Source organism: Halichondria panicea, chromosome 2, assembly GCF_963675165.1.
Source record: "Halichondria panicea chromosome 2, odHalPani1.1, whole genome shotgun sequence".
Taxonomy (NCBI): domain Eukaryota; kingdom Metazoa; phylum Porifera; class Demospongiae; order Suberitida; family Halichondriidae; genus Halichondria; species Halichondria panicea.
Window position 1 is genome coordinate 2,179,808 of NC_087378.1, and position 26,229 is coordinate 2,206,036.

A 26,229-nucleotide genomic window follows, 5' to 3' on the forward strand; every position below is an offset into this window, starting at 1 on the left:
CATGCAGGATGAAGAAGAGCAAGGTTAGTAGTAGCAAGGTAGCAATGAAGCAAGTGTTCATCCTGTAGTAGACAGCAAGTGACAGCTGGAATGTAGACCTATACATAATAGTTATAGGCTGAGTCCAAGGTCTCTATGGGGTTTTGAGACCCGAAGGCCCGAGGCTGTAGCATCTCGAGCGTAGCGAGGGTGCTACTAAGGGCCTAAGGGTTGGTTGAAAATGGTAGCCTCTATATAACAAGAAGCACACCAAAGCTGCTGATGCAGCTGACTGGAGGATACGTGTGCGCAGCGATGAGGAGAAATCAAGAATCCTCGAAGATTGCCATGCCAGACGCTTCCTCCTCTCACAAGCCAGACGTCCCCTCTTCTCACAAGCCAGATGCCCCCTCCTCTCACAAGCCAGACGCCCTCTCCTCTCACAAGCCAGATGCTCCTTCCTCTCGCAAGCGAGACGCCCCCTTTTCTCGTTAAACGAGAAGCGTGGGTATAAAAGGGGCGGGGCCCCGGCCAAAAAAATGTCGCATGCAAAATTTATAAGGGATAAAAATTAATGGCTCAACGCTTTTATGAGCGTAAAAGGAGCGTATTGAACGCTTGACATCCGCTTAGCACGTGGTCTTTTAGTCAGTAAACAGTAAGCTAGTTTGCGATGGCTACTTCAAGGAAACGGGTTCACTTCGTTGATGAAGAGGAGAAGCAAGCGTTTCTTGGTCGCCTAAAGCACGTCCGTGAGCTGCTAAAGCCTCCTGGAAGCCCTCTGCTTGACAACTTTAGCCTGTTGAGCACACTCTGTGCTTCTGTTGAAGGTGACCCAGATCACTCACACCCTCCCCCTACCCCTGTTACTGCAATCAGGAGCTTTATGAGCAACAATGGTAAGCAATACAAGCATCATATAAGTAAATGCTCTATGAAGCATCATGCAGGTATGTACAAAAACGATACTTCCGATGGGCAACAACTCTTTGCCACGGAGTATCATTGTTTCACTGACCTAGTGAAAGGGCTTGCCACGCCCTGTCCGTGTGGGGTAACTAGAAGTCCCTGGGAAGTCCAGTCAATAGTACAGGTGTGTGTTGGAAGTTGACTGTCAGTTTTATAAATTACACGTGTGTTTTTTTGTAGAAAGGACATGTGGTACGAGCTCTTTTTTGCTGCCGACGCTGTAAGGTGCAGAAGAGAAAGTGGTCTAGCTCCCGTGTATTTGGAGGACATTATTTGGTGAACCAGAAGTAAGCTTATGGATACCATACCATAGTTATGTGTTTACTGCATCTCTGGTATATTTTATATAGGGTTGTTCATGGGTTTACTTGTGCTGGAATTCTACCCTCCCAATACACCCACTTTAGTCAGTTCTGTGGTTTAGGGACTGTTGGTCAAAGTTACATCCGACAAGGTTAGCTCACTCCAACTATACCCAGAGTGTAAGTAAATTCATATGTTTCCTCAGTGTACGGAAAGCTAGGTTACCGTGACATTGTACAAAGGGCAGCAAACGTGAGCATGATGTCGGCTGTTTTTGATGTGAAGGCCCTTCCTGAGTATACCACCAACAAAGGAGAGGTGTGTTTGTGTACTGTATTACTAGTAATAAATAATTTTATTATTGTTTTAAACTTAGTGGGTAATCACTGATGCCCGGCACGACTCAACAGCCAACGCATACCACACAACTGTGCCTTGCCTGTCTGGAAGGTGGGAAGTTAGTGTGTCTCTGTCGGTTTTGTATTTATTTTGTATATTTTCAGCAACAAGAAGATACTCGGCATATCAACTCTCTCTCGGGCCGAACACTCTACTGCACAGACCAGAGAACTTGCATGTACCAAGCTTGTTATCCCTCAAGTGCAAAGCAGAGGTTTATCCCCATAATAAATGAATGCACATAATAATTATTGCCAAATCTAGGTATTGAAGTCATCGAGGTAGCTCATGATATGCAGGCGCAGGTCGCAAAGTACGTGTCAGACGAGTCGGGACTCATCAATTCCTACGACACTTGGCATGGTAAGAAAATGTGTGATATGTTGTATCATTTTCACACACATTTTAGGAACGAAGAATGTGTCGAAGGAAATAAAGAAAGTAACACAGGGCCTAGTTCGTGATAGAGGGAAGGTTTGGTTTCCTGAATTATCAGATAAACGTAAGAATCTACTAATTAAACTTTCATGTACACTAGTAAGGTGTGCATTAATAGGAAGAAGTATAAAGATCCACCTGTATTGGGCAATGAAAAATTGCGGAGGGTCTGCTGAGAAACTGAAGGAGATAATAATGAATATCCCTAATCACTACCAGGTTAGTTATTATTGTTGCGTGTTTATTAGTAATACATTGATGTTTTTGTAGAGAATCCACACAAATTGCCACCCTTCCTCTACTTGCCACATGGACGACTACGAACCCAGTAGGGACAAGCTTGTTAGCAGAAAGGCTATAGAAGCTCTCATAAAGCAGCTCCATACGACGTACATTTACCGCTATGCTAAAGATTTCTGTTCGGTAAGGATTAAACATGTGTTGTTTGTATAACATACCCGTATATTGTATAGTGTCGTGATACCTACTGGGTTGAGTCGTTCAACCATCAACTCCTCACCTACCTGCCCAAGCGCATTCACTTTTCGACTGAGACGTTCATAATGCGAATGAATTTGGCTGTCTTGGATTGGGTACGTACATGGAGTATTATTATGTGTACACTATGTGGGGGGAGAGCTTCTCGTACACTAATTTGTAGTAGTATTTAGAGCTTACATTTACTTTAAATTTCAGTCTATACTATCGATAATTGCTTTATTCCAGAATGAGAACATCAATCGCTCTTACACCAGTATGAGCAAAGTGAGTGACCTTCGACGATCAGATCGCCGCACAGCAATGAAAGCCTTAGTGAAGAAAGGTTTTAAATTTGTTGCTTTGCTATGGGCAATGTATGTTGAACAAAACAAAGCTGATATGAGGTATGATTACAATGTGTATGTATATGTAAGGGCATTTGACATGTAACTTTCGTAGAGAATTGATCGAAGAAGATGACGTAGTAGAGGAGCAGAATGATGACGTGACCTTAGAAGACGGAGTGATGCCACCAGAATATTCTGACGAGTCAGAGGCTGAGGACGATGACATGGACGACTAACAATTAATGATGACATGGCCGACTAACAATTAATGAGTTTTATTTACTACGTAATTGGTGTGTACAGGATAATTATAAGGCAGTCACTCTCTAGAGGTGGACTCGGTTTCCATAGCAGCCTCTTCTGGCAAATACGCAGTTTCTGCCTCAAATGTTGATCTGTAATAGTAATAAGGAATTAGTATTTGCTTTGCTCTTGTTAGCCCCCCTATGCTAAATTCCTAGTCTCTTAGCATAGTAGGCACACTATTCCATTTGATATCAAGGCCTTACCTGTAGTCACGGTATATGCCATTGTGGCTGGGGTACCTCCTCCTAATCTCCTACACAAGAGAAACAGTACATGTACATACCTGTAAAATTTTATCACTTACTAAAACTACACATTTCGGGATTATTTCCCTCTTGTCATGTATCACTGTCCTCGTCTCCTTCCTAGCCAAATACTCATCATCTACCCACACTCTCAGTGTATTCAGCAACCTCCAGAACTTTCTGTACAGTTGATGTCTTTTCTCATCGTTGGCAGGCTGGGGGCCACAAGATCCTCTTAGAAAGTCTGGAGGAAGCTGAATCACACACGGTGAACACAGGCAGTGTATGCAGTGATCAATGCCACGGAGAACTGGAGTTGCTGGGTTGTGCTGGTAACCACGAACATGGTGCGGGTATTCTAATAAAAAAATTTGACTTGTGTGTTTATTTCTACTTTTATGTACATGTACCTTCTTGTGGTTCTAAGTCGTCGCTATGAGTGTCTAGTGCTAGTGTTGCATTCAACGTCAGCTGTACTGTTCAATTGCCGCTTGGTTGGTTGTTCCGGAGAAAGTCGTTCAACCTGTCCACCCAATCACTTGGAACTGCTTCCCCACTCATTAGTATTAGCTAAAGTATGGATTTGTATGACTTTTTACATTGTTCTATTGTGTTCTTACTCTATTTCCATCGCTGTTGGAGCTGCCAGAAGCCATTGTACCACAAAAAAAACCATATGGGTCTTGAAAAAACTTAGAAGTGTTGCTGCCATGTGTTCAGGCCTTCTAAGGCTACTTCTGGGCATGTGCAGTAAAATAAGTGTGTTTGCGTACTGTACGTGTGTGTGCTAGAGTCAGAGAGCAGCCAGAGTTTGAATTAGCCGCCATTTGCAGCAGCATTCACTTCCGGCCGGGCCCTGCCCCTTTTATACCGTGGGCGTAGCGCTCTAGCAACGAGTGCGTAAACGCGCAGTTCATAGATTGCATATCAATTTTATGCACAAGCTTCTCGTTTAAGCTGCATCCTCTATATGGAGCCACCTTTGAAGAAGCAAAGGACTACTCAGTCTGTAACAAGAAAGGTATAATAATAGTTATATATACTTGTTAACAGGAGCTATCGTTAATTACAATTATTATTATGTGCACACTATACCGTTCATTATAATTATTGTGTGCACATTCGACAGAATTCAAGCTACTGGGTGAAGGATTTGGACCTGAGGACGGGAGACAAGGATGTAATTCTTGCTGAGAGCGGGTTGCTTTCCGACCGTCATATGCATGCTGCCCACAAACTAATGAGAATGCAATTTCCAAATATTGAAGGCTGCTACTCTACTCTTCTGGTTCAGAAGATGTCCTTTCATGCAGTCACTAATAGTGAAGCCACAGGTATAATTTCTACTTAGAACTTAATTTAATAGTAGTATTATTATAGTATTGGTATACATAATTATACCTCATCCTTGGCCGTATAATTATAATATTTATTTATTATAATTATATCATACTCGTGCAGATATTCTTTGTAACAGAGAGGCATCACTGGATTGCGACAGCACTCATCAAGGGGGAACTTTTCCTCTTGATAGCTGCTTCCAATATGGGAAAGAACTGGAGCCAAGTGCTGAGCTGCAAATCGCACAAAATAATGTATAAGCCTTTAATAGCCCGCACAATGGGCTGTTACTGTCTGTGGCCTCCATTCAACAGCAGAGCAGTGGCAGTAACAACTGTGGTTTGTTTGCAATTGCCGCTGCATACCACGCATTGCAAGGAGACAATCTGGATACCATCACCCTAAATGAAGACAAAATGAGGCCACACCTTGTGCGTTGCTTTGAAAATGAGAAACTCAGAAGATTTCCAAAGTCAAAAGATGTTAGTAGCCGCAAGAGACCAGAAAGATTTTCCAGCATAGTAATTACGATATACTGCCCTTGTCTCCGCCCTGACTGTTATGATGTAATGGTCCAGTGCGATACGTGTAATGTGTGGTATCATTATAAATGTGTTCGTATTAAAGTATCTCCACTTGGAGATTGGTTTTGCCCTATATAGTTGTAGATCTAAATAGAATTTTTTAGCATTTCCTTATCTTCCACTAGCTGTTTTTGTTTATACACTGTAATAATTATTAATTTGCGCTGTTGTTTTGTTTGTTTTTCATGCACTGTAGATCTAGTTATTGTGAGGATGTTGTTGTATTATAAGTTTTGCTTTACAGTGACGATCGTGAGACATGTGAAAATGTAAACAGAGTGTACAATGTAGTATAAGTACTATAGGTACTAACTGATATGATAGCATAGCTAGACTGAACCAGTTTACAGTAAGGAACAGCTGTAATTATAGTCAATACTATATAACATTAATTAAACAGGCCTCTCACAGATAGCATGCATGCAGTCCTGATAACAGTCTTGAGCTTGATTGTATAGTCACACTGCATGTGACAGGTTTTGAGGATGTACTTAGTATAGCCTTGAAGTCTTTTTAGCTCTATATGGATGTTCGTATGTAAATTTCGGGGGAGTCATTCGTGACTAGGAGTCAGTGACCGGGGGAGTCATTTATTCCTAGGCGTGAGTGACCGGGAGTCACTGGTGACTAGGTAGGAGTGACCGGGAGTCATTATTTAGGGGAGTCATTCATTCCTATGACAACGATGTTTACCAACACTCGAACTCGACTTGCGTTGTACATGATATTATGTAGACTAAACAAAACTCTCGAACAACTCCACGTACCTCGACAACAGTTGCCAGTTCTAGTGGACCAAACACCTTTGCTAGCGCTTTAGTGCAAGGCTAACTCATATGTTGAATAGAAAGTTTGTGCGGACAGATGATGCTATGAAAGATTCTGAAGAGACTGCAACAGCCTTCAATGTAGCCATAACTCGAGAAAGAAGCTTTAGTTTGCTAATCCACGAATCAAAATCCAAGAGAACGTGGCTAAAAGCCTATAGAAGCTGTTAGTTTTCGTCGCATTGCAACCGTTGAGCAGTTACTGCTGGAATACACCATAGATTGAAGAGAGAGGGATAGGAAACGGAGTGGTGCACGTGATGATTTTACATTGAATCTGCAGTAGAGCCTCGAAAATTATCCGCGCTACGCCCTATGAACGAGGCTATTAAGCACACTTTTGCCGGGTAACTCCCAAAGCTGTGTTTCCTCGAGACATAATCTCTTTCAGCAACTTAAAACACGCCTAGTCCATGAGCCACGTGTAGTACTTGCTAATGACTGACCACACCCAGTAAAAAGAGACTTTCCAATAAAGTTATATGTTCCCAAGGCTGTTTTAGAGCTATTGGAACATGTAACGTGTAAGCGTTTATGACTACTACAATAGGTATAGACCTTGAAATATAAGTGAGTTGCACGGACTAAGCACAGTAAATAGATATTGTTGTGATGGCCTCGATTAAACCGCACCGTAGCGCCGATGTTACTCGAGATACAAACGGTTTCCTATCCCTCTAACTCTTCAATCTATGAATACACACACGTATCCCTCGTGCGGCTACGCCTCGAGGCATAATTATGCTAATAGCTCGAGGGCAAAATCAAGAGAGCTACCTAGACTACTCTTCCCCCCTCCCCCCTCTGAGAAAAGGTCTGGCCCCCAGACTAGGCTAGCTACAAGCTGAAGTCTATAAAATTCATCTGATAAACCATCGCTATCTCATTAAACTTGCAGCGACTCATTATAATTATGATGATGCATTTTTATTATACTCCGTTTCTAAATTGAATGCATAGCACAATGTCATAGTTAACTGCGTTTATATCTTGTACTTACGATACCATGCACTTTCATGATTATTTTGGTAGAGAATTTTTTGCTTGCGCTGATGAATTGGGATTGATCATTTCTAGTGGTAGATGATATATATTAACGATGGCTAACTGTTCTTGCTGTCTCCTCGTATATACATTTTTCAGTTACATACCTCCTAAGGCTGGGTCAAGCCTGTTTTGTAGTAGGCATGAAAATCGTATCACCTATTCGATACATCTTGCTCACACCGTTTCTGAAATTACAATGATCTGAAAGTGTTTCATGACATCACCAATTGGACTTTGCTTGTAAAATGAGAGTATATACGTATAACACTTACTATAATGAGTAAGGTAACCATGCATGGATGCAACAAAGCTTCAGTCTCTTTTCAGCTTCTTTTTCACTGATCCTCCTCATGGTGATGACATGTTTATCCATTTTTTTTTCAGTTGCAGTATAGGCATGTACCATTCTGAAAATTAATAAGCTGAAAATAGCCAACACACAAGAAGTATTTATATACCTTAGTTTTGTTGAGAAACTCAACTTCTGGTGATAACGACAGAGTTGGCAGTATAGTATTGGCACTCGATCTTCCTCGGTAATAATTGAGTCTGGTCTGATTTCCAATTCTATTCAAACTCGGGAAAATTGCACATTGCTCCACAAGTTTGGGCCAGAAATTGTACTGCGAAATATCTTCGTTAAACCATCGGAGCTTATATAATTGCATGATTCAAATCTATGCAATTTATTATGGGGACAAATTTATGATAGGCCAGCCTATTATATAGTATGCATGCAATCATGGTCCATCAATACCTGAAACAAATCCAGTGCATGTTCTTGATAACCGTGTGATAATTATTATGGTTGGACGTTATAATACAGTATTAAACTTCATAGCTATACCCCTCTCCATGGTGCTATAGTCAACATATACCTCTATAAAAGTACTAGTTCCAAGTTGATCCATACCATGCAGTGCTAGTACGTATTTGTTGAATGTACACATGTTCTCTTCTCCCATAATCTAATTGCTGCTTCAATCATACGTGCTCTGCATGGATAAACCTTTGTCAATTTGCACTTGTCTTTTGGTCCTAACGGGAAAATGATTACATGCAGAATCAGCAATAAAGGTACCCTACCTGACGCCATACCACGCTATAGCAGCCTAAGTGAAACTATAATTATATCTATACTCTAATACATGCGCAAACACCTGCATGTGTGTACTCTTAAGTCTACCTATAATACTATACTCTGGTAAGTGATTGGTTTATTTCAACACCAAAAGTAAACATTATATATAATTATACTCATCAGGAGAGTTGTATGATAATTATAATTATTAACACAACAACATTAACACAACAACAAGATGATACTGAACATCGGAAGTAACAGTTTGCATATAATTATGGCTAGTGTAAGTGCATCATAAATTATAGTGAGAAAGAAGCAACTGAGAATTATAAGCTGCCAGTGGTAGGGTTCACGGTCCTGAATGTTGGTGAAGTTCTTGGAGACAGATACTTCCTCTGATGCATATCCGCAGGCGGGGGTGTTAGAGGGGAGGGAGTGATAACAGACTGCACTGAACCTGACACTGGGTCCCATTCCATGTTCACAACTTTCAATGTGTGCTCATTCGAAGATGAGGAGTTTCCGCGGCATTGTGAACCAAAATCTGATAAAGAGAGAGTCAAACTTGATCTTCTCGACTGCTGTTCCTCTATAGCTGATACCTCAATGAGAGGTGTGTCATTTTCTAAAGAATCAGCGTCTTCTTCATCCCATACGATTCTGCTTCTGGGACTCTTTGTACTGCCCTCAGGCTCTTGGCTGCTTAGCGACTTGATCAGTTCCTCAATAAAACTATCGTCTATGATCTGCGAAGGTGCAGTTGATTGTTCCTCATCACTGTAACTAGTCACCATTTTCCCCTCGGGTATTGCTCCTAGGCTCAGTCTTCGCTGATGTGTGATGCTTTGTACAGAGCTTCTTCTTAGTGAAACAGAGCGAGAACGATTTAAGGTTTTTGAGCTAGATTCCCCAAGTGACTGCAATAGTTGAATAACTTCATTTTGAGTTTTGTGTTTGATCATGTTTGGTAGTGCCAGGGTTTCTAGGTTGTTAGCGAGTCCAACATCATGAAACAACAGGTCTTCATCTTCATCCACACAGTCATCCTCTGCTGAGGCTTGTGAGTAATCGTTTGATTTGAAGTGTTTATTGGGTGTGGTATTTGCCTCTTTGGCAGAGGTGTTTTGTATTTTTGTAGCCTTTTCGTTTGGTGTTGATCTCGATTTCTTTTGCACAATGATTACTTCAGAACGTACTGTAGCTCTGGAGCTTCTACCAGATTTTAATCCATGTTTTGATTTGCTATCACCAGTGCTAGAACATCTGAGATGTTTTGGTGGATAGTTGCTGTAAGGATATAGCTTTCTCGGCTTGCCCACAGAGTCAACATTGTGAGGTTCTTGACGAGGATTGACTTTGATCTGAGAGTTCACCTTCGAGGATACCTTTTGTGAGACTGCACTCTGCAATTTGCTAGTAGTTGCAGTACATGTAGCACACAAGTAACCATTCTGACTGGCTCTGCTCCTAACTTGCTTCCTCTCCTCGCAAGCAGAGGGTGTAGACAATCGAGTGGCCTGTTTCTGTTCTAACCACTCCTCAAAAGCACAATCAGCAACTTCCATTCTCAGCCTAGAGTGTAGGGCCAGATATTCTTTGTCTTGTTTTTTCCGAAATTGCTCTTTTTTCAACATTACATCCAAATCAGTATCCTTTTTATTTGCCCAATGAAGTGCTTTTAGGAGTCTTGCACACTCGTGTTTTCCGTGAAGACAGGCAAAGTTATACGCTGTGCTCCCACTGTCATCCTGAATAATTAGATACAGTATAAGTTACTAATTGAATGGCTATTTTGAAGTGCTTACAGCTTTGCTGATGTCTACTCCAAGATTAAGTAGAAACTTCAAGCTCTTTATATGACCAAATCTTGCCGCTATGTGTAGTGGCACTTGTCCAACTTTGTTTTCCCTGAACAAAACAGCATAGATCGAACAATTTGTGGTGTACAGCTTATACGGGCCCTACCTATCCAAGTCTCCACCATTGTCTAACAACAGACGTACAAACTTGATGGTAATTTTTCCAAGGCTGCTCGCTAGCACAGTGTGCAGAGCTGTGTCTCCGGTAGATGTGACCTGATCATTCACCCCATTGATGTTGTTCTCCAGCAGATACTTCACACAGTCAAACATGCCATGTTTAGCTGCCAGATGGAGGCATTTCAAGCCCTACATGGCATAATTACATAGTGCAAGCCATTAACTAGAAAAATGCTATGTAACATCATAGATAATATAATTCTGTGCTCTTTATCTAGGGTAACATCTAGCTATAATTAGCTGCTCAAGAATTATTTTTTACCTCTTTTGTCATGCTGTTTGGACTGATGCCTCTTTCCAATCCCCTCTTTAGCCAGCCAATGTCCCCTATGGTACAGGCTAGTAGTACATCATTCATTGCAGCCATTTCTCACACCATTGTGATGTTTGCTTGCTAGCGGTTGTAAAAGGGGTGGGTCTGGTAACGCGTTTAGCCACAAGTTGATGAAATTCATAGCTAAAATAAAAATATTTTCGACGCCCACGCGAATCACAACAAACGTAACATGTCATCGTAGCCAGGAAAACAGTTTCCATGCAACTTGAAGCTTTCCAGCACCCAGGGTCATCTTGTAGTTTTAATTAAAGCAGAGTAGCCTATATAGCCTTATAGTGTCTGACCTAGGGAGGAAGGGGTAGGTAGATTATCAGGGCCGGCCGGCCGTAGTAGTCTATAGTTTAGGTTTGCAGGGTGACAAAATAACAGCTGAAAATGTTTACTAAAAAAAAAATCAATCAATCAACTGTTATTTCATATCCTCTGAATATGGCAATTTCCAACTTGCTGTTGCACCAACTTATAGTCTTAGAGCAACTAACAGTGATCGAAGCTCAGCCTAAAAAAAAGGTTATTCTCAGCAGTCAGCATATGCATGCTCATCAGATAGCCCCCTGCCCACATCTCAATTTTGTGACATCACTCTAGCATTGAGCATGTGCAGATCAATAAGATCTGGAATGCCAGGGCTCCCAGCCCCCCCGCTCGCGCTATCTACGGCCCTGAATTATAACATTGTGTTTGCATTCATTGACAGAGTTAGAAGATTAAATGTGTGACTAGAGTAGCCATAGACTATGCATAGACTTAGCTACTGGAGATTGCAGAATCTTTGCAACACATGAACAGAAGTGTACGTGTGTTGAGCACTGTAGTTCCTTATAATTATGGGAAATGCTCATATAATTAAGTAGTAAAACAGGCCACAGTGTGTACACAAAATCCATATAAGGAACGGGTACGGGTAACGCTCTACGCTTTTACTGGTGTGTTGCAAAGATTCTGCAAACTCCAGTACCATAGATTATTTATGACACACATGCTGGTGACAAGTGACAACATACACTGGTGCTTGACGTAATACCTCTTTCTTGATGACAATCTATATACCGTCCAGTATTTTATTACAAAACAGTCAATACAAATTGCAATACAAAAGCTTTCAGTGAGAACACACATTACAAGCAATATATATGACATGCATGTACCTCTACAGCTAATTCCCAATTAAATATTCATGGTTTGTAGGCTATTACATCATTGGAATATTTCTGTATTTAGCCTCACTCCTTATCGACTACTTGTCTTCACTGCCTCGAATCCAGGCCTTTTTCCTCAAAGCGGCCTATAATTATAGGCTCTCTCTGTGGTTCAAAGAAAGGGTGTGGTCTCATTCACACCTATACAACATTGGAGAAACCACAATTTAAAAAGGCGTGGTGCCTACTTGATTTTTGTTTATTTCTAATTGGGCTGTACGAGAGTCCATGCACGTTGTTGCCAGCCCCTCGGCTCGCAGGCAGGGGCTGAGATATGTGACGATCTTTACCAACATAACCTGCCGAATCATGTTTGTGATTTTACTTGAGCACCATGCAATAGGTTTAACTATAATATGTACCGGGTATCTTTCAACACACTCAAAACATGCGAAGTGAAAAAACTACCAGACAACAAAAAGCCGGAGGGGAAAACAAAACTAGATCTATAAAATTATATACATGATCTATATACTGAGTTCTATTAACTAGTACATGTACATTATGCAGATATCTATTTAATCGTTTTATCTACGACAAAAAGGTGCTATTTCTACAAAGTTGGCTAAATGCTAAATGTGATCAAATACTCGGGATAATTCTGGGCATCCTGAAACACAACAAAAATACCAGGAGCAGCAACATTATCCACAACGCTGTCAAAAGTGATGTGAGCATTCTTGCTTGGATCTTTCACTGGAGGGACCAGCATGCCTCCAGCACCCCTTGTGAATTCCCCAGTAAGGACTCTGGCCAGATAGATGTACTTGTAACCATTAGCATCAGGTGGAGAGTAGGTGTCTCTGGCAGAGTACTCAGCATCACGAGCAAAATACACTCCTTTGCCATACACGGTGGCTGTGTGCATGCATGTGTATGTATTAGTTATTGCCCAGCCAGAGTTCGCCCCCGAGGGTATTATGTCATCCAGTGCAATATATGGCATGTTGCACGAGGGCGCCTGCAATAACTAACTTGTTGCCTAATGACGTTAAACTCGTCTGACTAGTCATATAAGTCGTAATAAAAGACATGTTTTGGGATTAGTGTATTCATTAGTTTGCTGAATTCCATAGTAAATTTTAGGTTTTCTTATACCACTTCTAGTTTTAAAAGTAGTACATTTGTAGCCTATAAAAGGGACCAAATGGTGGAATGGTGGGGCATAAGTCCCAAAACGGATATCTCTTAAAGAAATCTACTGCATTTACACAGTGCAAGTGCATATAAATAATCCAGTGATTCTGAAGCGCTTCTATAATACATAATTTTATTATAATATACATTAATTAACCCGAGGCGCGTGGGCGGCCACGGGTTATAGTAGTCGTTTGGTTTGTTTGTTTGTTAACCCGAGGCGCGTGGGCGGCCACGGGTTATAGTAGTCGTTTGGTTTGTTTGTTTGTTTGTTTGTGACAGGTGAATCTACTCAACTGGATGCCACAGCACTGCGTTTACAGCATGGATAGCCTTCATACAACAAGTTATTAATTTTAATAGTGGCAGAATTTAATGTTAAACCTTCGTTGTCAAATAAAAACGAGCAAAAGCTAAGAAGCTTGTGACTGGGTCTGCTTACCTGGATGCTCTAGCACTGCGTTTACAGCATGGGTAGCCTCCACACAACAAGTCAGTACTTCTAATAGTGGCAGCTTTCGGTGTTAAAGCTTTGTTGTCTAATAAAAGCGAGCAAAATGTAGCTTGAACAGAACTTGCACATGCGTTACTTATAACTGAAGTGATCCTGTACCAGGTCCAGAAACAATGGAACAGGGTCACTAAAGTAGAAAGCTGTATATACCAGGAACAATGGGACAGGGTCACTAAAGTAGAAAGCTTGCTTTAGCTGACAGGGATCCATGCAGGACCTGGAGCCATACTTCTCTGAGACTCCAGGCTTCTTTGCTGTGATCCTAATCCAATCTATCTATAGTACTACTACATGTTCTCAAATGTTTCAGCATGCCTCCAGTCTGGTTTAGTTTTATTGCTCCTGAGTTGCTGTGCAAGTCATGCATGATGATGATAGCAACATCACTATATGCACTGCATTATATCAGTCTTCTGGTTTCTTTATAATCATGTCACCAGCCGAGGGTTTGCACTTTAGTGCTCTAGTTTGTTTGTTTGTGACAGGTGAATCTACTCACCTGGATGCCACAGCACTGCGTTTACAGCATGGATAGCCTTCATACAACAAGTTATTAATTTTAATAGTGGCAGAATTTCATGTTAAACCTTCGTTGTCAAATAAAAACGAGCAAAAGCTAAGAAGCTTGTGACTGGGTCTGCTTACCTGGATGCTCTAGCACTGCGTTTACAGCATGGGTAGCCTCCACACAACAAGTCAGTACTTCTAATAGTGGCAGCTTTCGGTGTTAAAGCTTCGTTGTCTAATAAAAGCGAGCAAAATGTAGCTTGAACAGAACTTGCACATGCGTTACTTATAACTGAAGTGATCATGTACCCGGTCCAGAAACAATGGAACAGGGTCACTAAAGTAGAAAGCTGTATATACCAGGAAGAATGGAACAGGGTCACCAAAGTAGAAAGCTTGCTTTAGCTGACTGGGATCCATGCAGGACCTGGAGCCATACTTCTCTGAGACTCCAGGCTTCTTTGCTGTGATCCTAATCCACAGTGCATATATCTATAGTACTACTACCTGTTCTCAAATGTTTCAGCATGCCTCCAGTCTGGTTTAGTTTTATTGCTCCTGAGTTGCTGTGCAAGTCTAGTCTCGCGAGCAGACGTGGGAGGGAGGGTGGAGTGGCAGAGCAGAGGAGGCTGGACAGTGAAGCGAATAGCCAATGCAGAAGACCAAGCTGACCTGCAATCTGATCTAGACCATCTTGTCACATGGTGCAAGGATAGTCTCGCGAGCAGACGTGGGAGGGAGGGGACTAGTGCAAGTCATGCATGATGATAACAACATCACTATTAGTCTCATGAATCAGCCGCCGTTCCTTCCAAAAGAACGGCGGCTGATTCATGAGACTACATCACTATATGCAGTCTTCTGGTTTCTTTATAATCATGTCACCAGCCGAGGGTTTGCACTTTAGTGCTCTAGTTTAAAAACTTACCATTTTGGCCACAGTAGGAGCGATTAAACCCTCCGTGGTTGATTGTGGGACAATTGTCTGGTTTGGTTCCATGAAAAAGTTGTCTTTCATTTTGGCATCCCTGTGGATTGAGCTTATCCATTTTCTTCTTTCTGGCAATATATTGTGAATAAAGGGTTGGATTTTGAATCCTTTCGATTCTTATAATTGAGCTATAAATATGACTCTGAGAAGATGGACGTTGAAGTGTTACTGCTTGTAGCTGACCTAAATGAGCTCTTGATGGTATTGAATGTAGTAGTTTTTGCTTTGCGTTCACTGATTGCATACTGGCATTGAATTTTTGCTGGATGCCTTGATATTCTTGGCTCTTAGAGTCCAAATCAACAACATGGACAATCTCCTCTTTGCCTGTACTTAAGTTTATGGGCATCTTCACCCATTCTTTTGGTGTTTCTAAAGAGCAGAAAAGTACATACAATCAGAGGGCATAATTATGATTATAATGCAGACAATGTTACCTTCTTGTACTTTTTTAAGAAGATCAACACGGTTGACACTGCATTTGGAATCTTGTTTGGTATGATCAATTTCCTCATTCTTTTCAAAATCAATAGTGAAGTCTGTGTGATCAGGTTGTGACGTGTGCCGATAGTCCCCTTTCCCACTTCTGTAGCGGTAGGCATTTTCAATCTCGAGATTTTCTTCTTGAGAATATTCTTCTTCATCACCATTTGAGTCAGTTCTAAACCATTTTATCGTTTTGTACACTTGTTCTGAATCTTTTTTCCTTTTAACAGCCCTTTCAACTTCGGATAAGAGCTCCATAGCAAAGCATTGCATTTTGTGCACGTTGGACGCATCACCTTTGATCTTGATGGTGTTCAGAGGATCAGGATCAATTTCAATATATACATCAAGCTCTTTTGATTTACTTTGGAGTCTACTCACTTCTTCAGGGGACAAATTATCGATAAATCGATTTTCTACTTCATTAGATATGAATGTTTCCTCTATTAGCTTCTCAATGCCCTTCTCAGCTGCATTGACAGAGGCATTGGTTTTTCCATAAACTCTGATGACTACTTCCTGATTTATGTCGTCAAATGTCACTGTAACTGGGCTTTCACTTGCTGAGGCTTCTGACCGAGATGGAAACACAAAGTTGATTGCCCGCTCAATAAATCCAGGAGTTTCGAAAGACGCTGGATTCTGAAACACTTGGATAAACTTACTGCAGTCATCATGTGAATACAAAACAATACGAATCTGCTTAAGATATGAGAGAATAGGTGAGACCTGCTGAATTGCTTTGTACATCCCAAGAGCAGCAACTTGTGCAGGATATCCATGGATACCAGTTCCAATAGCTGGCAATGCAATAGATTTGTACTTCATATTCTCAGCTTCTTGTAGACAGGCTACAATTAGTTTCACAAATTTTTTGTCATCTTTGCTCTCAAAAACGATGTGAAATAATGTTTTTGATTTGAGGTCACCTGTAACAGGCGTGAAAATCACTTTTCCTTCTGTCAGTTTCCCAAAATTAGCTAATACAGTATTGCATGTTTCTTGTAGATTATGTCCACCTTTCCGTAGAATTGCTCCTGCTACTCCCTGGCCAGTAAGTTGCATGGTAGAGTTTGTAGGGACTACAATTGTGTCTGTGTCTTGGTCACCAATATCCCCTTGTATAATCTTTACTCGCAACTGACCAAATGATACAGTACAATCAGTTCCAGGAACGACTGCATTCTTTAATGGTGGTTGCGAATAGGACCTGGGCTTAACTCGTTTAGGTACTCGTGTATGTAAAATCGACTTTGGAATGTGAACTGCAGATGGATTGCTGGTAGTCTGGGAGTTTTGGATTGCTGTTTGGAATGCTTGGTATGTGTCTGCCATAAATATGACTAAATGAACAGTAGATATGGATGATGCACTAGAAGCAAAAAACGATTGAATTTCATCCACCATTACTTCAGCAGCAATATTGTTAGGGAAGCGAAGGTTTCCTGTTCCAATGGATGGGAAAGCAACAGAACTTACATTAAGTTTTGAGCATGTTTCGAGGCAAGAACGAATAACTTTCCTCAGAACCTGTGTGATCGAACTAATATAGTAATAGTCAAAAATTAAGACTCGGAATCACCTTTTGAGCTTTCCCCCCTGGCTGATCAAAGTTGGGAACAACTGTATGCAGTATGTATTGACACCGTATGTTTCCAGGCTTTGTAGGTACTACATCTCCAGTCCTGATCGGAGCCCTGGCTGTACATTCAGTTTGTAATGTTTGGCCGCCAGCTCTGAGTAGAGCTTGGGCCACAGCCCCTTGAGAAAGGTCAAGGTTGCGGTTGGCAGAGTTCACGTAGACATCGGCCTGTATAAATTAATATTATTATATGGCGCAATAATTATTAGTTCCAAAAATTTTATAATTATGGTATTTGTATCTATAGGGGGTACTCTTTTTGTCAACTGGTATAGAAAAAAAATATTCAGGGGTACACTTTTTAGTGTAGACTGCCAAAAAAACATTTGGGGTGCTCTTATCAGTTTAGGTACACAATTCATTTTTTGAAGGTACCAATAAATTATACTCTTCCATAATAATTATAATGACCTGAACTGGAAAGAGTACCCTCAAATATATTTCCATACAGCATGCAGGGTTTCATCTATAGTGCATGGGGGGCACAGTGGCGTTTCTAGGAATATCAGTAGGAGGGTGCTCGGGTCGTGCGAGCGGCAAAAATTTGGGTCCCGCCCACGCACCAGAAGCCACACCCACGTTAAGGGACACACCTTCATTATACAAAGAACAATCACAATAGTAAAGAAGATATCAACTCTACCATGCATTGCCTACAACCATAGATAGAGTATGCTACAACTGACTCATCTTAGCTATATCAAATGTTACGGTGTATGTGTAGAAGAGATAGTCCAGTTAGTCGATTGTTCTGTGTGATTTTACTGCTGTCTTTATTCTCTTCAGATCACTGAAAGATCTCTCTGCTGAGTAGCTAGTGACAGGCACAATAATTATACTATCACCAAGAAAATCTGTATCAAAATTTCTCTACCTGGTAGAGTGTGATCAGGTTTTTCTAGTCCTCTGCTGGGGATGGTTAGGTCACTTTCTGAATTATATAGACACTGACAGTGACAAGGAACAACTTTCTGATGCAGATTCTTGACTTGTACTATTTTGTAGCATGCCAATTTTGATAAGTCACAGTACGCATGCCCAGCTAGGAAACTTGGAGGTGTGGTCTCCAATCAGCTCTTCTGCGAACTCTAGTGCAAGCTCAGGCTAGGAAACTTGGAGGTGTGGTCTCCAATCAGTTATAAAAGCTCTTCTGCGAACTTTAGTGCAAGCTCAGGCTCAGCTCCCAGCTATCCAGTAAGTTCCAGTAATTAATGTTAAGCTTAGGGGGTGCTTGAGCACCCTGAGCCCCTAGCTGGATACGCCACTGGGGCATGGGGGAAGCTTCCCCCCAGAATGCCCCCCAAAAGAGAGGAGAAAATAGGAGGAGAGACTGAGAGGGAGATAGGGAGAGGAAGAGGGAGAGGGAGACCCAACATTTTCTAGATGCGGTCTTTTGCTACATGTATAGCTTTGCTATAGAGGATGATTGGTCATTATCTATTCACAATTTCAAACCAGTACATGGAGTTGCCTGTCAATGCACTTTGCTAGGAGTATAGATCGCTATAATAGGCACTAACAACAAACAATATAGGGGTGTGGTGACTGGAAGTGGGCATGGCTTCAACTTTTTTGCGCTAGAGTGCATGGTTCTTTTTCAAGCTTCCCCCCCAAAGATCTCTACTTAGGGGTGTGGCTTGTATTTCTAGAGCGCATCCATAGAGTTTGAGTACCATTATTGACGCCATGCACTCTAATTTGAATATTTGTAGACGAAAATGGCCTGTAGCCAAACAGTGGGAGCAAACCTTTGTCAAAGGCACAGCGTAAGGGAGAATTTAAGCACAGACAGTAGTATAGTACAGACAGTATAGTATCTAAATAAGCAGAAAGTGTATGTCTAAGAAGAAAAGATTTGTGTTCATGTATCTATTCAGACTATTGTTAGTACATATGCATCTATTATCTACTCTATATGGTATCATTGTCGTGTTTTGTGGCTTACCGGTATACAAGAAATTCTCTAACATGTGGGGATGAGCGCGCGCGCATGCGCATTACATCCACAAGGGTGTCTGCAAAGATCAATATGGCTACTATATAGCTAGCTGCTTTAACATAACTTTTCTGACTTTGTAGCTAACAAAAAGCTAGCGCTTTAGTGCAAGGCTTAATTCATATGTTGAAGAAAGTTTGTGCAAGCAGATGATGCTATGAAAAGACTGCAACAGCCTTCAATGTAAGTTAAACTAGCCATAACTCGAGAACGAAGCTTTAGTTTGCTAATCAAAATCCAAGACAACGTGGCTAGAACCCTATAGAAGCTGTTAGTTTTCGTCACATTGCAACCATTGAGCATGCAGTTACAGCTGGAACAGACAAACAGACAAACAGACAAACCAGACAGACAAACAGACAGACACACACAATGCACACATGCACACATGCACACATATTATCCCTCGTGCGGCTACGCCTCGAGGCATAATAAGGGATCTGATGAAGGCCTTCCCACTTCTCCAGAAGCTAAGGTATGTGTACAAAATCTGCTCGCAACTGTATGGTCGTGCCACCAGCATGTCCTCTAAGCTTGTGCTACATAGCCCAGGGCTTCCGCCTCTGTTGACTCAACGAGCCATCAACAATCTCTGTAGCCAACAGTTCTCTATAAATCAGCTCTCTCCTCAGCTATTAGCACGTACATTTCCAGCTAGCGTAGTTGCACCAGATCCCAGTGTTTAAGGGACTGTCAACCATGAAGATTCAGGGTGTCATACATGCAGGATTTTGAAGTAGAAGGGGGAAATAAGAAGAAAATGTTGCTAAACAAAGGTCATGCAACTGTTATTTTAATACCCTACTGAGCTATTAGTATGCAAAATTGCCACTCAGTCATACAACACAACATGAACGCAAATTTAGGGGGGGGGAAATTGGAGCTAGGGGGAGATATCCGCCCCATGTTGTATGACACCCTGAGATTGACATAATTATACCAGTGCACTCAAAATTAATTTTAAGGGTGTGCTCTAAATAGAAATACAAGTCACACCCTTAAGTAGAGGTTAAAGTACGTGTACTTTAACCCACGTACTTTAACCTTAGAAATTATTTTGGGGGTATGGAAAAATATTGTTAATTAAGGGTACTCTTCCAGTCAGAAAAAATTATTTTGTGTATTTAAAGCACCCCCAAGTGATAGTCTATACACTAAAAAGTGTACCCCTGAATATTTATTTTCTATACCATGCAGTTAACAAAAAGAGTGCCCACTAGATACAAATACCGTATTATACTCTAATTTTGGCACTAATATTGCGCCATAGTATGATAATATTAGCACAATATCTGTATATAATGTGCTAAGCTAAGTTACAATGCTACTAAACCCCACCTGAACGTCCAGGAGACCACCTTGGTGAAGCTTAATAGGAGCACTTCCTTGATGTAAAGGCACAGAAGCATTAGCTTTCTTCTTTCGACCTTTGGGAGTAGTTCGATTTGATTGGCTTCCATAAAAGGATGGTAGGGGTTGAGGGTTATAGGTAGTAGTAGCCTTACGGGCTTGTTCCATCTGAATGCTGGCTTTGGGGAGTAGACTTTGAAGAGTCGAAACAAACACAATTGAGTCAGGTTCCTTGTACAAAACAAGATTGATTTCTTGTATTGTAGATGAAGCATATTTCTCACTGTATTCAATAAATGTTTTGACCATTGTTAGTGCACATTTGTCAAGAGGGAAGCCATAAACTCCAGAGCTGATTGCAGGGAATGATATCGAGCGAAAATTATGGCAAGATTGCAAACTTTGAAGGCATGATTTTCTTAGCAAGGCTTCTTCCTTACTACGTCCACCTTGCCATCTTGGTCCAACGGCATGAACGAGGGCTTTGCAAGGGAGATTTCCAACATTCTCTGTCAGCCACGCACTCCCTGTATCAACTTTCCCATGTTTTCTTACGTAATTATCAGAGTCAGATTGAATTATTGGTCCCCCTTTCTTAGCAATTGCTTGAGCGACTCCGCCAATGTGTTTCAGATCTTCATTAGCCGCATTTACAATTACGTCTGTTCCATCAAACTCGGTAATATCTCCAACAAATACATTTACCTTTTTACCTCCTTTGGGTAAGAGTGCTGTACATTTCTTGACAAACTTAGCAGAATAATTATCACCTGTCAATACAGTTTCATATGCTTCAGTAACTTCAATTACAACACGGTTACGAGCCTCAATTCCATATAAGAAAGTTCGGGCCTTCTCCGATCGAAAATACTTGCAAGTACCGGGTTGATTTTTCTCAATGTTTCGCTTGCAAACCTTTGCTTGTACGCATGAAAGCTCGTTGGTAATTTGCTCTACGTGAAGCTTATCACCTTTAAAGATCAGGGTGCAGCTATCTTCATCTCCATTGGTAGGCTCTTTGCAGGCAACTTCAAGTTGGTTGCACTTTTTAGTAATAGACAGCCATTCTGGTCGCATATGTGTCTGGAAGAGCCTCCAAACTCCTGCCTCGATAGTGAACACCACTTCATCTGTACACTTTTCCTTAATGTACTGGAGCAAATGCTTTGAACACTGCTGAACATCTTCTTGAAACCCACAACTATGAGCTCATTGTTAAGAGTACTGATTACGACTTTGTTTTGATTCTCAAGCTCCTGGCACAGTGGAGGATAATCTTCTAGTTGAGATTGCAATAAAACGAATGATTTGGAAAGTGGATTCTTATGTGTAGTCACAGTTTGCTTCAATTTTTTAATAGCATCGTCAGCTGATTTTTTTCCACTTAATTCACACAGGAAGCTCAGCTTGGAATTTCCACAGTGTACAGCTAGCGGATAGGACTGTGTGCGAACAAAGCTTAGAAGTCTTTGGTAGCCTAATGTGCTTTTGAGGAAGACATTGATTCTTTGGTCAACTACAATTGGCACGTCCAAGTGAACCTTCAGCTCATTAACCTCTTGGCGAAGCTCATGAATATCTTTAACCGTACCTCTTACAGATAGTGCATTGTGACTTTCTTGAGGGTCAATTTCAATCAAAGAAAAGCGTTTCTTTATTTCAGGAAGTTTGAATGTCACTAAGAAGGTAAATTCTTGTGGACTCAAAGAAATGTCAAATTGGGTAATGGTGTATCTATCAGATATATTCTCTATCATTTTTTTGGCATGGTCAACTATTAGTTTTTCACCTGCAATTGACAGTTTAGCATTATTTTCTCCAAAATTGTAAACAAATGATGGAGCTTCATTTTGAAGATTAGATAGTTGTCCTAAGATATCAGTAAATGCATCCTTGGGAATTGATTGATTCTGCTCTTCAGAAAATGTTTCCTTGATGTAAGATTCTATCTGTGTCTTGCAATTCTCCTGCCAATGAGCAGGTGTTTGCTTTGTAGAGGTGACTGTTATAATTCCAGTTTTTGTTTCAATTTCCAGTTTGACTCGAAGTGTATCAAGACGATGGTTTAGGTCTTGAGTATTCTTGCTAATTGATAGTGCAAGTAGTGGTTTCACATAAATTTTAAAGTAACTCGGAATACTTGTGGGTTTTGAGGTATTCGGTATTGCGGCTGTAGCATGATTGACCTCCTGCTTAGTAACACACAACAGATCGTTTAACTCAATTGAAACGTCATTGCCCAAACTGCTCGAGTGAGAATGCTTTAAAACTTCTTGGGCATCTATTATATTATACATGTAATAATTATGGTTCAGGTATGTCTGTATGTACCTTTTGCATTCTTGAATGATACCACTGCTTCACCGTTCCCCAGAAGCTCAACACGTTGAACTACTTCAACGCCTTCACTAGAAATCTTGGACTCAAAATAGAGGCTCAAAAAATCATCATCATAATGATCGCTTCTAGTCACATTTGATATTCGAATGCTACTGCACACTTTGTACAGTTCAGCTTCAACTTTAGCTTTTCGGAGAGGTTTTTCTAGAATACTCGAAATCATTCTCTCCAATTCTATAGGTTAATACAAATGACGTGTATACGTTTGCTTGACATTAAATAAGAATGTTACCAGTGATTGGGTAGTCTCTTGTGAAAGTGATAACTGCTACATCTCCCACACGTTCAACTTTGAAATTATCCTCCACTTCCATCTTCAGTCGTGTAGAGAGATATAATTGAAAAAACTCATCATCTACATCAGCCGGGATCTTTTGAAGAAAGAGCTTATTAGGTTCATACTCTCTCTGCTCTTTAGATGGACGTGTCTTCTTCACATATTGCAACTCCAAAGGTTGCTTGAACAGGGAGTGACTTTCTTTTGCCAGGACGCAGGCAGCAGCTGCACACAAATATGTAATTTAAAAGAAAGAGACGAATAAACAAACCTTCTGGAGTGTGGAATATCACATGGGCAGTTTCAGAGTCAATTATTTTGATTTCTTCCACGCAATCTTTAGAACCACCAGATCTGGAGTTTTCAAAGTACATTTCCAGCACCTCAACTGCAATGACCCGTGGTATGCTCTTCACCTCAATAGTACATTGTTCAGTTCCAGAGGCATTCTTGTCCGTCCCATCATCTTGTGTGAAAACTGGGCTAGAATTATCAAATTCCACAGAAAAAACATCCCCTCTAAGTTTGTGGTTCTTAGTCTTGATTCTTGACATTTCTGGTAGTGCGAGGAGATCAAATTTTAGACGATGAACATGTGTGTCAGCTAGGGCATATACCTTCACTGGTTACGCCTGAAACCAGAGCTCTTGCCTTCCCATTTCCAAGGAGATCTATTGATTCTACTTCAACATTGTCTCCTAGAGCAGCACAATAAATCTCCAGATCACCCTTTGATATATTTAAAGATAATGAAGAGAAAAGCATATATCTAGTAGGAGCGGTCGAGCCAGGCTTTTCTGTAAGGAATGACACTCACATCTTGTTACAATTGCACTATATCTACAGCTGTTGTATACATGTACCTGTGTTGTCTTTTCCTAGAGCTCCATTGTTTGTAACTTGTTGCTGATGAGATACCTCAGGTAATCTTGTACAACTGAGGTTTTGTAGAGAGTGATTTCCAGACATATCTCCCACAGCTGGATTAATTATGTTATGTTAAGTATATAATTATGTACAGAACTTTCCTGGAACATGCCCTTTGTTTAAATTTTGCTTACATTGTCTAGGAGATACACAATGTACTGGTGGCATTTCACTGAGACACACTGCAGGTGTACTGGTCATCACCAACAGGGTGGAAGCTCCTATCTCTGCTGGTGATGCACTAAAAACATTCTGAACAATGGTTCCTTTTATACTGGCAGGCATAACCTTCACTGTATTGCTTACTGTTGCTGGAGAATCTGAAAAAGATATCACAATGTTTGTACATCATATTAATAAAGTTATGCTCACATGACACTGCAGAAGTCTGAGGCGGTTTGCTGGCTTGAACAGATTCTTCCAACTGTAGTTGACCTTCCAGTTGATAGGCTTGTCCAGAAGGCTTTGACAATGGAGGCATTTCACTGTAAGACACAGTGTCGCTAGCACTGTAGCTAGTGGCTGGACCAGTTGTTGATGTCCCAATTGAAGCACTGTTGAAGCTGGGTAGCAGAGAGAAACTAGCCGTTGGATCTGTCATCAATGGAGTATTTAGGTATAATGAATGCCATTCATGAACTACAGTTACATGTGCTGATTATTTGCTGCTCACGTGTTACGTTCATGGATTCACCAGTTGCACTCATCGTACTGGGTTCAGCTTGTGCGACGGAATACTGTCCAAACGGCAACTGCTGTTGCAAGGAAGGCACCCCGCTGGATTGCTCTGGTATTTTGGTTTTTGAAGCAGTCATCTTATATTGTGCATCACCAAAGCTTAGTAAGGTGGGTGGACTGGAGTAACTGGCAGGCGGCATGGGTGCAGTTGCTTCCGGTTTTTCTGAAACAACCATCCCAGTGTTAACACAAAACCATACCATGAAAGATTGATTCACATGAAACACACCAGGTGCTTTGCTACTTCAACTATATTCATAGGGGAAGAAATGTAGTGTAGTGTAGTTCCATGTAATGAAGTTATGATTACTGTTGCCTTCCAAGAATTTACTATTATGTGTTATACAAGGGAATTTCCATAGAACTTAAAAAGCAACAGTCTTATAATTATTATGCCAAATACCAAGAGCGCATTAAAGAGAGAGAGCGTGTAACTTACGCATCCACTACAGTACGGGCAGAATTCAAAACCACTACTATAAAAAGAACTATTCTTGAAATTGCTCACTGCTGCATGTGCATGGAATGTAGTCCCACGTGACCATAGTTCTATTTATAGTAGTGGTTTTGAATTCTGCCCATACTGTAGCAGACGGAAGTTACACGCTCTCTCTCTTTTATGCGCTCTTGCAAATACCCAATAGGGGGCTTGAGTTAGCAATCCTAGACAAATTAATTCAACGAAAATTGTTCTTTACTTTTATTATTGCTATAACGTGAATGCATGGCCGGTAATCAATCAACATACGAAAACTATTCAACGAAATGCTTTAGAGGCCATTCCACAAAATAAGTTCCTCGAAAAGTTCGCGCTATACGGTACATGAAATCAAGCAAACAGCACCTTTAACTTTACATGGTTGCACTCACTGAGTTCAACATATTCAGCCAGGACGCCAACTCCGGATGGTCTACTCGATCCCGATCCCAATGGAGTTTTATTATGACTTGCCAATCCACCAGGCTTTATTTCATCGATGCTCCTTCTAAAGCCTTTACCAGCTCTTCCTCTAGCCCTTCCTCTAGCCCTGCCTCCTTTTGACTGTTGTATTCTTTCTGCAGTTAGACTTTGCAGTGGAGATGTAGAGGGATCCTTAGCACTAAGCTTAGACTTTTCTGGTGTGCTAGCTCCCTTTTCTACATTTTGCTGCATAAGAGAATTGGGAGGACCACCAGTACTTTCACTATGAGTTTCAGAAGGCTCCATTACTACTATACTGAGCGACAGGAGCCTGCTCTATGATCTATGCGCTACTAAGCTGCACAGTAGTACTGTACAGATAGCTAGCTAGCTATTTATAGAGTATAATAATTATGCAGCCAAAAATAAGTATGGGGTG

General features: G+C 41.0%; 2 protein-coding genes and 1 pseudogene across 5 annotated transcripts; 1 reads left to right on the forward strand and 2 right to left on the reverse strand.

Moving 5' to 3' along the window:
* Positions 1-589: 589 nt before the first annotated feature.
* LOC135330911 (uncharacterized) lies at positions 590-5,638 on the forward strand. Of its 4 annotated transcripts, none has more exons than XM_064525885.1 (16): positions 590-878; positions 930-1,072; positions 1,129-1,235; positions 1,299-1,402; positions 1,457-1,569; positions 1,628-1,701; positions 1,755-1,864; positions 1,915-2,013; positions 2,060-2,152; positions 2,207-2,307; positions 2,359-2,511; positions 2,562-2,681; positions 2,815-2,972; positions 3,028-4,487; positions 4,596-4,800; positions 4,928-5,638. In XM_064525885.1, exons 1-14 carry the CDS (start codon positions 653-655, stop codon positions 3,149-3,151), a joined length of 1,725 nt encoding a protein of 574 aa, XP_064381955.1. In that variant the 5' UTR covers positions 590-652; the 3' UTR covers positions 3,152-4,487; positions 4,596-4,800; positions 4,928-5,638. The 4 variants fall into 4 exon arrangements, with proteins under 4 accessions (XP_064381955.1, XP_064381956.1, XP_064381957.1 ...); XM_064525886.1 differs by having other exon boundaries at positions 3,028-3,813; positions 3,894-4,800; XM_064525887.1 differs by having other exon boundaries at positions 3,028-3,813.
* A 2,896-nt stretch (positions 5,639-8,534) lies between these two features.
* Positions 8,535-10,820, reverse strand: LOC135330908 (ankycorbin-like). Its single transcript, XM_064525881.1, has 4 exons — positions 10,651-10,820; positions 10,315-10,517; positions 10,155-10,257; positions 8,535-10,097 (listed from the first exon to the last, which is right to left on the reverse strand). The coding sequence occupies exons 1-4, from the start codon at positions 10,753-10,755 to the stop codon at positions 8,676-8,678; spliced, it is 1,833 nt and encodes a 610-aa protein (XP_064381951.1). The 5' UTR covers positions 10,756-10,820; the 3' UTR covers positions 8,535-8,675.
* A 1,465-nt stretch (positions 10,821-12,285) lies between these two features.
* Positions 12,286-26,187, reverse strand: LOC135330967 (protein mono-ADP-ribosyltransferase PARP14-like; annotated as a pseudogene).
* Positions 26,188-26,229: the final 42 nt, after the last annotated feature.

What these genes read in the sequence shown, in the direction of transcription:
- LOC135330911 (XM_064525884.1), top strand. Translation starts at nt 653, where the DNA reads ATGGCTACTTCAAGGAAACGGGTTCACTTCGTTGATGAAGAGGAGAAG. An exon ending in GTGCCTTGCCTGTCTGGAAG is followed by an intron (nt 1,702 to 1,754) that starts GTGGGAAGTTAG and finishes GTATATTTTCAG; the next exon opens with CAACAAGAAGATACTCGGCA. An exon ending in ATATCCCTAATCACTACCAG is followed by an intron (nt 2,308 to 2,358) that starts GTTAGTTATTAT and finishes ATGTTTTTGTAG; the next exon opens with AGAATCCACACAAATTGCCA.
- LOC135330908 (XM_064525881.1), bottom strand. Translation starts at nt 10,755, where the DNA reads ATGGCTGCAATGAATGATGTACTACTAGCCTGTACCATAGGGGACATT. An exon ending in CAAACAGCATGACAAAAGAG is followed by an intron (nt 10,518 to 10,650) that starts GTAAAAAATAAT and finishes TATGCCATGTAG; the next exon opens with GGCTTGAAATGCCTCCATCT. An exon ending in AATGGTGGAGACTTGGATAG is followed by an intron (nt 10,258 to 10,314) that starts GTAGGGCCCGTA and finishes TGTTTTGTTCAG; the next exon opens with GGAAAACAAAGTTGGACAAG.